This window comes from Populus euphratica, unplaced genomic scaffold (genome assembly GCF_000495115.2).
Source record: "Populus euphratica unplaced genomic scaffold, PopEup_1.0 scaffold65.1, whole genome shotgun sequence".
NCBI lineage: Eukaryota > Viridiplantae > Streptophyta > Magnoliopsida > Malpighiales > Salicaceae > Populus > Populus euphratica.
In genome coordinates, this window is record NW_011499943.1 from 775,253 (window position 1) to 788,327 (window position 13,075).

At 34.1% G+C, this 13,075-nt stretch overlaps 1 protein-coding gene and 1 long non-coding RNA gene across 4 annotated transcripts; both read left to right on the forward strand.

The window, feature by feature from the left end:
- The first annotated feature begins 1,825 nt into the window (after positions 1-1,825).
- Positions 1,826-5,254, forward strand: LOC105137275 (uncharacterized). 2 transcript variants are annotated; one of them, XR_844523.1, is made up of 3 exons: positions 1,826-2,168; positions 4,787-4,870; positions 4,948-5,254. It is a non-coding gene; the product is annotated as an uncharacterized LOC105137275 (long non-coding RNA). The 2 variants fall into 2 exon arrangements; XR_844524.1 differs by having other exon boundaries at positions 4,800-4,870.
- Positions 5,255-7,104: 1,850 nt separating this feature from the next.
- Positions 7,105-12,318, forward strand: LOC105137276 (L-ascorbate oxidase homolog). Of its 2 annotated transcripts, XR_844525.1 has the most exons (9): positions 7,105-7,385; positions 7,488-7,597; positions 8,692-8,962; positions 10,269-10,371; positions 10,486-10,834; positions 11,060-11,425; positions 11,560-11,638; positions 11,758-12,150; positions 12,191-12,318. XR_844525.1 is itself a non-coding variant. In XM_011042974.1 (8 exons), the coding sequence occupies exons 1-8, from the start codon at positions 7,230-7,232 to the stop codon at positions 11,968-11,970; spliced, it is 1,647 nt and encodes a 548-aa protein (XP_011041276.1). In that variant the 5' UTR covers positions 7,105-7,229; the 3' UTR covers positions 11,971-12,318. The 2 variants fall into 2 exon arrangements, 1 of the variants encoding a protein (XP_011041276.1); XM_011042974.1 differs by having other exon boundaries at positions 11,758-12,318.
- Positions 12,319-13,075: the final 757 nt, after the last annotated feature.

Here is a 13,075-nt window from a genome sequence, read left to right on the forward strand (position 1 = left end):
ATGAACTATGCAGAATTTTGTGTTTTTTTAATTAGATTCTTAAAATTTTTTTCCAGCAATTTAGTTATAATTAAAGACCAATTATTATTATTATTTTTATGAAATTATGAGATTGAAAGAAAAGGGACCAATATAAGAAAGACACCAAACATGTATGATATGACATGAGTCTTGCAAAACACACACTTTGGTCATTGAATTTTAAAAATTACACCAATTATATAATTTTAGTAACTCGATATATTTTTTTAATTAAATTTTGATACAAAAGTTAATTCTTGTTATTTTTTAGTTCTGGTTAAGAGAATAGAGAGAGAGAGATATCACTAAATTTCAGTAATAGAAAGAGAAAAGTGTTGTTGACTTCAATTTATGCTATCAAAATATACAATATTTGAGTCAAATGGTTTCATTTGATGAGGAAAGTTCATATTAAGTGTTTTTTTTTATCTTTAAAGTTTGTAAAAAAATATTTTTTTAAGGTTGTAGATAGATTTATCATTCCTGTAATATCTCATATTAGCGAGTGAAGAAGTGGTTGTAGACTTTTTTAAGAGTGTTGGTTGCTAACTTATTGTATATGTTTTGGGATATCATGCTTAGAAATGAGCTCACGTCACTAGGAATAAAACCGTGAGGGTCATAAGGCTTAAAGCGGACAATATATAGTAGGTTGGACATGTCTATTATATTTGGTATCAGAACTGATCTCATTGGTTGTCCGAGTGTGCTATTGAGGTCACCAAGCTCCTTAAAAGGGGCGACAGGTAAGAAAGTGGTAGTTGATTTTATTAAGAGTATTGATTGCTAACTTGTCATACATGTTTTGGGGCATGAAGCTCAGATGGGCTTACATCATCATGAAAAAAAATCGTGAGGGTAGCAAGGCCCAAAAAGAACAATATATGATATGTTAAGTCAGGTTGTTGCAATTTCTATGATATTTTGTAGGTGTTTTGAATAAAAAATAAATAAAAAACAATTTTTTAATAAAAACAATTTATGACCGATTTTCCAGCCACCACAACGCACAAAATTTAAGCAAATAAGACAACAAGTCATCTATCTCGATATAAAATGCATTCTTTGATTTTTTAAAAAAAAAATTAGGACGAACCTCCTCAGTTGAAAACAAAATAATAGAATGGGCTTAGTGGGTTTGGCCTGACTTGCTAGGTCCATCGACACTTCATCTTTGCTTCTGTTTTTTTTTTCAGTTCTTTTTTTTAAAAAAACAATGATTCTTTTCATGGTTTTTTTCTTATTATTTTAAATATTTATATTTAAATTTATATCCCTTCCCTCATTTTTTTTTCTTGAAAAATCTATTTTAATTGATGATTATTTTTTTTAGCTATGTATTTACATTTGAAATTTTTTTATGATTCATCTATATTTTTTATATTTTTTGTATGGATGAATTTTATTTTTTAAAAATTAAAAAATATTTTTAGATAATATTTCTAATATGTGTAGTTCTGTATGATATTTTTTTCTCATTTTATTTTATTAGATCAATTTATTTGTGTCTTTATTTTTATTATCGTTTATTTAAATAAAAAATTAGTAAATATAGTTGGATGAATATCTTGTTTTTTAATATTAAATACTTTGATTTATATTTATTTTTTAATTTTTTTAATTTTTTTAATAATTAATTAATTAATTTATTAACACCCGCGCGCTCATACACACACTTGATTTATGTATGTTTAAAATTTTTAATTTATATTAATATTTTTTAAACTATAAAAATACATTAAAAAAGGCTTTCATATATAATATTTTTATAAAAATTAAAGATACTTATCTCGCTGCGAAAGACGAGTGAGATAACTAAGTGAATAGTATGACTACTGAAACCAAGGACCACTTTTTCTCTCGATGAAGAATCAAGTTCCATTCATTGAATTCGTAGGTAGTTACCGGTCCATGTCATTCCCTTGTATTTATAGAAAACATGTTGCACTCGTCTCTATTATTTTTCAATTTCTTATTCTGAAATTAAACACAACTTCTGAGTAGACTATTCTCCAAAAGAAGAGCACCAAAATATAAACGATCGCATGAAGAATATCAAGCGCAGCCTGCTTCACGGTGCCTCTCTTGATTGCATTGGTCTCTTTGCTTTTCGCCTTCGCCTTCTCTTTGGCGACGATGAATGAGAGGTAATTTGTGGTCGATTTTGCCCGTGGGCTACTCTACTCTAACTATTTTAGGGTTTACTCATTTGATATTGAATGAATAATTGTAATAGAACCTAAGTGTTCAATCTTTAGTGAATTTCTTTTTGATAATTCGTGGTTTAGGGCTTTAGGTTTCTCTATTCTTGGTGGGTAAGGATAAGTGGAGGGTTGAAATTGAGGTTGAATTTTTATTTTAAATTTGATTTTTATTTATTTTAAATTATATATTTTTTATTTTAAATTTGGTTTTTTTATTTTAAATTATATTTTTTTATTGGTTTTGAAACGTTTTAATATAATGATATTAAAAATAATTTTTTTAAAATAAAAAAATATTATTTTAATATATTATCAAGTAAAAAATTATTTGAAAAATAACTTCTATCACCTTATTCACATTCCCAAGTACCTGCTAACTCTCAAACACCTACTAGATATTTTGGCTATATGACTTCTGTTCGTGATTAATTGTTTTGTTAGATTTTTTTTTTTTTTGATTTTGAGATACCAGTAATTCTTCAAAAAGCTTGGTGCATTTTGTGCAAAGAGGTTGTTAACTAGTTACAGTGAGAGTCATTAATCATAGAAGGAAATGACTGGTCGTTGTTGGAGTACAGCCTTCTTGACCAGTGAAGCTTGGGATTCCAATGTGCTGCATTGGTTTTTAAATTTGGTTTTGTGAATTCTAGAAACAGCTTTTGAGTTGTTTAGATATTGGGTTTTAGGTCATGCTGACTTACAGCCTTTTTGACTGGTGAAGCTCGGGATTCCAATGTGTTGCGTTGGTTTTTAAACTTGGTTTTGTGAATTTACAGAACAGATTTTGAGTTTTTTAGATATTGGGTTTTAGGTCTTGCTGACTTGAGTTGTTAGCGTTGCGATTTATTCTATGAAGTCGAGAAGGTGCCATTTGGTGTTGTATAATGAAGCCTGTAGGATAGTAGCATATGCCTCACTGTTTCGTTGTTAGTGTAAATGATTTTCAGATTACTAGGATTTTTTTTGAGGAAAATGCAAGTGGGGATACAATTGGTGGGCTTGGCTTCAAAATTGACCAGTCACAGGGTCCTATGGTATTGGTGACATCTCACTCTCAATCTTTGGGAAAATTGGTTAACCTTCTGAGACTTTATAACATTTTCTGTGAACCACTAGTTTATATTTTGCTGTTTATGTTCGTCAAACAATTGAGAATCTGCTAACTGTGGAACAGGTTGCTTGCAAGCATTTAGTTGAATAGAAGTTTTTCCATTAGTCAGTATGCATTTCTGTGATCTTTATCAATATTTTGCTGCTCATGTTGTTTAAACAATCGAGAGTTTGCTATTCATGTTGCTGCCACTAAGTTGAATTGCAAACTGATGTACACATATGCAGTGCTGCAGCTCGTAAAATGATCATTCGGTGTATTAAATTTTTGTAGGAGAGAGTTTTATGGTGTTAGGTAACTAAAATTTTCACACTATATCTTAGGTAAAGCATTCAAATGAGGAGTAAATGGTAAGAAAGAGTTTGCTAACTGGAATGAAATATAAGCAATTTTACACATTCTAATGGATAGCAGTTTAACAACAGTTCATTTAATTGAAGGTCAAGTCTACCCAGTGGAGCATATTTGTGTATGCACAGGATTTAAAATCCATCATTCTCATATTGGTTATCTGTTATGGTAAATTTCTGAATATTTCTTGGCTTAGTGTTTGGATTATTGGCACAGCTTTGAATTGTTTTTTCCGAGTTTATGTGGGAACTAGTGAGTTGATCTTTTGTGCAGACATCGGTGATGATGTGATAGAGAGATTGTTCATGATCATCACTTTCACTTTCTTGTCTTTTATGGTTTCTGTATAAAATGCTCTCTAATTCTGGTTGATGATCTACCAACCATATGAGTTATTTAATATTAGCCAAACAAACCCATCATTGAATTTAGGAACCAAATTAATGGTGAGATAGTGTTTGCAATGAGGCATGTGCCCCAAAGATGCGATTATTCCTTTATAGGCAGATAGCGCATTGTTTGGTACTGCTAGCCTTGCTCACTTTTTTTATGATTGTGCCTGGCCAACGCATTTATTGAGATCTCACTCGTTGAAAGTCTTACATTTTGCTTGCATTTACTATCTACATGTTAATTTGTAATTATTGTACAGCTAACCTCAAATACTGAAATCAAATCTGTTATTAGCCGAAATCTCTAACCAACTGCCTAGAGCCTAGAAAAACTTTCCATGTAAGATTAGCAAGCACCCGGGCAGCGGGCACGCTAGCTTAGGGTTAAAAGATAACGATAAGGTTTCACCTTGAAAAAGAGGGGGTTGATAAGTCTGGTCCATTTAATCATAACCGAAAGAGTGAAGCCAGTGATTGTTGTGGGCACCAGTAGATAAACTTGCTTCGTCTCAAATCTTGCTTTAAAAAAGGATGCAGTGTCACACACACACTCGAAAGTCATTGAGAGAGTCAATGTAGAAAGATTCAATTCCTCGATTGTGAAAACTTGAGAACGTTGTAGAATTCTTAACACAGAAAGGCAGATTGCGTAAAGATGTTATTTGACTCTCAATTGTGAAATTTGCTATCACATAATCACATTTTAGATTGATCCCGCAGGCTTTCATGAAAAGGATTTGCATGCTTGTAGCTGCAAATATCACGCCTGGGATAGGGGGGATGATCCTAAGGTCATTAACGTTTACAGGTTTGCAAATACACTATGTTTGTAGATTCGGGGCCGGAGTTTATCGCGCTCCTGTTTTAGGAAAGCAAACAGATGCGGCAATTCTAGGACCCATCTACTAGCTGGAAAGAGCGATAAAAAGGGGCCTGATCTAATTAGACAAACACGGTGTTTGATTGGATTGTTTGACTAGATTACAAATCCGCCTACCATGTCACAAAAGTCAGCAGGATAACCTTCTGGACCTCCTCCATGCATGTGCTTCATCTCATCTTATATAACTATTTGTCAGAAGTCACGGCCGTTCTTGCATGTTTTATCACACTCAATGTCTGAAAATGGTGCTGTTATCTTTTAATACTGTAATTAAATCCAGGTTGCATTCTCATTGCTTTTTATTTGTTGCCAAAGAACCCAGGTATGTAGGCCCACCTGATTTGTAGGTAATCATACTAGTTAATTACCACTGACTACATTACAGAAAGATCACGGGCCAATCTGGATGGCTGTAAATCATTTTTATAAGTGGGGTCAACTCTCAAAATGCCTGAAGCTAATCGGTACAGCAAACGTGGTTCATCTTCTATCCGAGACGGGCACAATATGCACAAAAAGTACCCTTCCCTGTGTCACGAGAGGCATTTTCACCCCAGTACAAACTACCTAATTTATTCTTTCTTCGCTGCTGCTCATCATCTGCTACAGAAAGTGCCATTCCGTGTGTCACGGGAGGCGTTTTCACCCCAGTACAAACAACCTAATTTATGCTTCACTACTTGTCATCTGTTTTATAACCAGTACCAATATTTCTTAAATACAAAGGTTCCTGAACTATCACCGCCAATTTAATTTGTTGGACTGGTGTGGTGTTGAAGAACCGGACTAGCTCGTGGCGTTCAAAAATCCGTCAAAGGCACCATAAATACAACGCAACAAACACGACGAGTTTGATAGAAGGATGGACGCCAAGTGGAAACACAAGCATTGTTTTAGAACTCGATCTGCTATCGAGTCAAGTCTTGAATTATTGAAAGGGCTAATCTAATTAATTTGAAGATTTTTGTTTAAAAATAATAATCAGAATGATGAAGCTTTAGTAAAAAAAAATAAAAATTATTTAGTTGATAATTAAGTTTTGGCCGAGTTGATAAAGTTAATTAATTTTAGATTTGAACAGGATTAATTTGTTTTGAAATAATATTTTTCAATCTAGACCTGTTTATGTTTGAGCGATTAAATTAAAGGGTCTTTTCTTGTTGTTAGTTTTACTAGTCAAGGTATTCTCAAGGCGCAAATCCATACAAAACCGTCCTTTTACATCCATTTTCATTTGTTCGAGTCTTTTCCTCAAATTTCAAGCTGGAGAAGCAAATCCATTCATGACCGGTGCCAAAATGCCAAAGCTCGAGAGTGCCAAAGCTCGAGGATGTAACAATGCTAAGAATGTGATTGGTTTTATGGTAGTTTTTGTAATTATAATTTTAAAAAGTAAATTTTAAAAAATATGGTTAGATATGGTTAATTGAATTTAGATATGTGTTTGGTAAAAATTATGATTGAGGTTTATATACAGTAAAAAATAGTTATGATTGTTTTTAAAAAGTATTTTTTACTTGAAAATATATCAAAATAATTTTTTTATTTTTAAAAAATTATTTTTGATATTAGCGCAATAAAATAATTTAAAAATATAAAAAAATATTAATTTGAAGTAAATAAAAAAATATAAATTTTTTTAAAAAATATTTTTGAAATACAAAAATAAATAAAAATTTATGAAACTCTGTTAAAAAAATATATAAAACTGTTTCATACATTTCAAACTTAATTTTTTAATGAATTTTATGGTATAAAATATAATTTGGTATATTATTAAACATCCACCTATATTTTTTACACCACAAACGTAGAAGTAAGTGCAAAACAAACTAACCCTAAAAAGGCTCTAAGAGTGAAACCCCACACATGAAACCCACAACCACCACGACGGCACCACCACCTTCAAAAACCCATGCGGGAGACAAACCACATTCATAAATACTGTTACTTCAAATACTATTAGCATATGTTAATAAGCTGACCCCAGCACCGACACTGATTTTCTTTTTCTTTTTTAACAAATTGCGTCCCGCCCTCTTATTTTATTGCTTTTCTTGACTGTACATGCCATACCACATGCTCTGTACCGCACTTAAATATCGCGCCATCCCTCATCATTTAGAGCCTCCTTCCACGAAACTAACCTCCCTCACTCCTGTTTTAAAGTCCCACTCTCTTCATTACCCTCCTTTCTATACGCGGCAGCACTACTAAAACAAGAGGCAAACCAAAGAGTCTGAGTAACTTTGTCATTTGGCTCCAAAATGCCGCTCAACTTAGCGTGCAACCCTGCAGTACTCTGCACGTTTTTGTGTCTCACAGTGTCTATTCTTTCAGTTGTGAAAGCTGAAGATCCTTACAGGTTCTTTGACTGGAATGTTACTTATGGTTTCATCTACCCTCTTGGTGTTCGTCAACAGGTTTGTCCAAAATTCCAAATCTCATTGATCTTACTGCCCTTTCTTTTGATCTCTACCATTGAAGTCTTAGCTGATGCTGATTTGGTTCTTTATTGTTAAAAGGGTATTCTTATCAATGGACAATTCCCAGGCCCTGATATTCACTCTGTTACCAATGACAACCTCATTATCAATGTCTATAACAGCTTAGACGAACCTTTCCTCCTCTCCTGGTAAGATCTCTCGTGAACTTTCCCTTTCTGGAAATAATATTTGCACTTATTTTTGGCTTCCTGCTTTAAAAAAACAAATCTACCCTAATCCTTCCCTCGTTTGTCAGAGTTCTATACATGGCCACGTCTGTAATCCTAGGACCGACCCCATTATCAATCTCTTAAATATTTATTTAACTGAGAGAAGACCGTCAGCTTTCACATTGCCATTTCGCTGTTCTCTGTACATCCTTTTGGTCTCGTGTGAATGCTGATGAAAGCATCTATTATATAGTGGCGGTGGTGTTTAAATCTAAATTGATGGATTAAATAGATGGAACTTTCTGCGCTATTAGCGCTGTAATTTGTGCCAGCTGTAATTAAGTTTGAAACACTATAATGCTAAACTCTCTCCATTAGTAAGAGATCCAAAAATTGTTTATTGTTATCACATGAACGTCATTATCAGAGAATTAAGTCGTGCGATTACCAATAGCCACTGTATCTATTTGTTAACCTACCAGATTTGATCACTAACTATCTGTGTGGTCAATTTTAGTTTTAGCTGTTATCCACTGGGGAAGTTATAGGATTGGATAGAGTCCACTGAGTGTGCCATGTGGACCTTTGCCATTGGAAAAACAATTGCGGTGCATTAAATGGTATTAATCTAAAATAATATTATTTTGAATTTATAAAGAGTTAAAAAGGATCGTTAGCTGCTTGCGACGAAGTCTAATCAGGTAAGTATATAATTTGAAACTTGATACAGGCCAAGTAATAAGTCAGTGAGTCAGTAGATTAAGTTTTCCTCTAATCCTTGGCATTTCTAAGATGTACTATATTGATTTCCCAGAATTAATGCTGGTGGGTTTGGAATTTGATCAACTTTTTAATTACATCTTAAGACATTTTATTAAGAGAACCGGCACATATTGCTACAGCGCCTGCTTCATAATGCAGACAGCCAACACGCATTTATCAGCATGCACCGAGAAACGCTTGTGCTCAGTCATGTAACACTGGGCTAATTTATTGACATGACATTTATCCGAATACTATCTTTTGTAATGGTAAATTTACTTGTGGTATTTGTTTTGTGTCTGTAAAAACAGGAATGGAATTCAACAGAGGAGAAATTCATATGAGGATGGTGTTTTTGGAACTACATGCCCAATTCCTCCAGGAAAGAACTTTACATACATCCTCCAAGTCAAGGATCAAATAGGAAGTTTCTACTACTTCCCATCCCTTGGATTCCACAAGGCTGCCGGTGGATTTGGAGGAATTAGAATCCTCAGTCGACCACGAATTCCTGTGCCTTTCGATGATCCTGCCGGCGATTACACCATTCTTATTGGAGATTGGTACATGTCCAATCACACGGTAAACATTAACCCCAACAATCAGTTAATCTTGTTTTAATGATGTTCATTTTACAAATAAATCCCATGTTGAGATCTTTGAAGGAGGGTTTCAGAAAAATTAATATCAATATTGTCATTAGCTTTCTTAAAATTGGGAGAGCGTTGAGGTTTTTGGAAGTTTGTTCATCAGTTGGCTTTGAGTTTATGTCGGCAATGGTAGGGCATGGCTATGCCATATTCTATATTTGTCACGTTACCTGTTGTCTTTAGACAGCCTGCCCCGGACCTTTATTCTTATTATCAGAAAAGTGCAAGGTTCGGGAACACGTTTGCTTGATGAGAGCCACTAGAACTGTGGATCATACCATAGTTATAGATAGTACCCGATCCGGAAATCAACCCGGTTAAGATTATGGATCGAGTGAGTTTATTTATATAAGGTAAAGTGAAAAAAAAACACATCAATTCAACTCAAGTTTTTTTTTTTTTCTAGATTCAGGTTAGGTTTTGAGCCCTCTATCATTCTAGACTTAGATATTTTATCGTAATATGCTTAGATATTATAAATAGGGATTAGATATTTATGAAGTGATTGTTTTTATATTATAACATATTTTTTTTTTATTTTTTTTTAAATATATCAAATTTATTTTTAAAATATTTTTAATGTATTAATATTAAAAATATAAAAATATATTAGTTTTTATATATTTTTAATTAAAAAAATCTTTTCAAAAAACATTCTAGATATCAACGCTAAACACATACTTAGATTGATTGCTTCATTTGTAAGCGTGCCTGCTGAGAACAGTGTTACTTTTGTCACAAATTTCTTCAGCTGGGCCTAATCTGTGCGTGTTGTCTCATCAAACCGTAACATGCTCAATAAATCCAATGTGAATCCCAGCTGTCTAATTAGTTACTTTTCTATAAAGTCCAACGAGACATGGGCCATGAGTTTTGTCTAGTCATGCATGTGCTTCCACATTAGTTGCTTCTACCATGGGCTGGCACACGCTTGTTGGAAATCCAAAAAACTCATTAAATTTCATGGTTTGAAATTCTAGTTATAAGATATGGTATAGAAGGTCAACTAGCTCGAGTCATGTTAATGAAAAAACTTGAATTTTTTAATCAAAATAAAACATTTTTATTTTGATTTTTTGTTTAATAAGCTAAAATAATATCATTTTAAATGTTTATTAAAAAAAATCCAGTTAACTGGATCCTATCCGATCTATAACTAAAGTCTTTTTTTTTCCCTCTTGAATAATAAATATGCTGTATATTAGAGTAATAACGGGGGTACATTTGTGTGTGTATAGAAATTGAAGGCTCTATTGGACAGCGGCAGGAGGCTCCCATTCCCTAGTGGAATCCTCATCAATGGTCGTGGACGCAATGGCTATTCACTCACTGTTGAACAAGGTAGCCTTTTGGACTGCCAATCTCCTGAAGCCAAAATTTATGCCATACACAAAAATCAAAGGCAGTAATATATTTACCAATCATGCATGACATATTCTTGACTATCTGTTACAGGAAAAACTTACAGGTTGAGAATATCAAATGTTGGGTTGCAAAATTCCCTCAACTTCAGGATTCAAAACCACAAGATGAAGCTGGTAGAGGTGGAGGGAACACACACTCTCCAAACTACCTTCTCCTCTCTCGATGTTCATGTTGGCCAGTCTTATTCCGTTCTATTTACAGCTGACCAACCTGGCCAAGACTATTATATTGTGGTTACCTCTCGGTTCACTGCTCCAGTCGTCCTCAACACCACTGGTATTCTACACTATAGCAACTCTGCTGGCCCTGTCTCGGGTCCATTCCCCGGCGGACCAACCACACAAATTGACTGGTCACTCAACCAGGCCCGCTCTATCAGGTATATTCTAATCCCTTCCAACTAGCAACATGCTCTTTGAGCCAAGTTTAAGGCATTTGGGTCCATAGCGAAAAATTTTAGTTCTTGCTGCGTTATTCCCTTGGCTGGACAACAATAGGCAATGCTGTCCCTTTAAGAATGCATGAATGTATGGCACAAAGTCACATTGGTAATTTGGTATGCTTTTGCTGTCTACATCACTCTGATTACACGTGCTCATTTCAGGACTAATCTCACTGCAAGTGGACCAAGGCCAAATCCACAAGGTTCATACCACTATGGAATGATCAACACTACCAGAACTATCATAGTGGCAAATTCAGCTGGCCAAGTCAATGGCAAGCAGAGATATGGAGTCAATAGCGTGTCCTTTGTTGCACCAGACACTCCCATGAAGCTCGCAGACTACTTCAAAATTCAGGGAGTTTTCAAGGAGAATAGTATATCTGACAGGCCTTATGGTGGAGGATTGTACCTGGACACGTCAGTTCTGACTCTTCCTTATAGAGCATTTGTGGAAATTGTATTCCAAAACAATGAGAACATTGTGCAGAGCTGGCACCTTGATGGTTACAGTTTCTTTGTTGTTGGGTAAGCACGTAGTTTACATTTATTTTCCTTTGTCTCTATATGATCATATCTTCAGGTTGTACTGATTAAAGCACGTCAGAAAATCTTGTGAGCTTGGTTTATTGAGACATTTCTTCCAAACTTTTGTGATGCAGCATGGATGGAGGACAGTGGACAACAGCTAGCAGGAATCAGTACAATCTTCGCGATGGAGTTTCTCGATGCACTATTCAGGTACGACGAGAAATCTCATTGTTTTCCTAATCAAACTGTTCTGCTTCTATAGCCAGAGATATTGATTTAAACAGAAAGTAAGGATAAGTGTTTGATATTTAGTTGCATGATGAGTGCAGGTATATCCCAAGGCCTGGACTGCTATATATATTCCGCTCGACAACGTGGGGATGTGGAACTTGAGGACAGAATTCTGGGCACGTCAATACCTCGGTCAACAATTTTACTTGCGAGTTTATACAGATTCAACTTCACTCAGAGACGAATACCCCATTCCAAAGAATGCACTTCTTTGTGGTAGGGCAAGTGGTCGACACACAAGACCTCTGTAAGCTAGCTCTTCACTGAAGGGGCCACCAGTTAGGCCGGTGAGTATGTCTATTTTCTGAGGACGAAGAGTAGATTCTTGCATCTCATCTTCGCTGTTGAGTTGCTTTACTTAGGCTACGAGTATCAAATGAAAAGCTTGTATGGTTATAATTCCAATTGATCTCAGCTCGAGATCGCATTCTTTTTCCCCTAATGATTGTATTCTCTTCTATATTGGTTAAGTTCTCATACATTATTTATATTTTTATTTAAAGCCAGCTAATTCTCAAAGCTGGCTAGGGTAATTAGCGTGTGTTTGTTTCATGCATTGGATCAGTTTACTCTTAATACTATATTAATCTCTTCTCTAATTCCTTTATGTTTATGGTGAAGGACTAGGGAGATCCCAAAAGCAGAAATCATATTTACTTTGAAGTAAGGTAATAATTCAAATAATTGATAATGATTTTCATTTGACAGCATTGTAAAAGACATGCAAACCCAAATTCCTCCCCTTCAATATAAGCCTTAATTAAGACCATATGTGAGAGTGTGGAACTCGTATTTTTACTTTTGATGTATTATTAATGTTCTATTTGACCCGTTTTAGTCTTGCAAATTGTCTTCAACCCCCAAAATCGTTATATCTATATAGAGTTCATCCAAGTCTAGTCCAGGCTGAATTTTTTCGAACCAATTAGGATATTAACTAGGTAAAATTTGAATACAAAGGATTTTTTTATTCAAAACAACCTTGTTTTATTAAAAATAATAATTGAAATAACATTATTTTAAAAATAACATGTCATTCTAATAATTCGAATTTTTAGTTGGATCTGATACCAGACAACTATGATTTTATCCCTTTGCAAGCTAGAACACCGTTAATGGAGCCACCATTTTATCAGGCAGGGAAGTTTCTCTAGTTTCCAAGGATATATAAAGAGAGGAGAATTTTGCATCGCACTCTGTTTTTGGGTTACTTTACTTGCAGTGCATATGATATTGTCATGTATAATGTTTTTTAAAAATATATTTTACTTGAAAATATATTTTTTTATATATATTTTTTATTTTTAATATAAATAAATTAAAATTATAAAAAATATTAAAAAACTTTAATACTTG

What these genes read in the sequence shown, in the direction of transcription:
- LOC105137276 (XM_011042974.1), top strand. Translation starts at nt 7,230, where the DNA reads ATGCCGCTCAACTTAGCGTGCAACCCTGCAGTACTCTGCACGTTTTTG. An exon ending in CTCTTGGTGTTCGTCAACAG is followed by an intron (nt 7,386 to 7,487) that starts GTTTGTCCAAAA and finishes TATTGTTAAAAG; the next exon opens with GGTATTCTTATCAATGGACA. An exon ending in TTTCTCGATGCACTATTCAG is followed by an intron (nt 11,639 to 11,757) that starts GTACGACGAGAA and finishes TGATGAGTGCAG; the next exon opens with GTATATCCCAAGGCCTGGAC.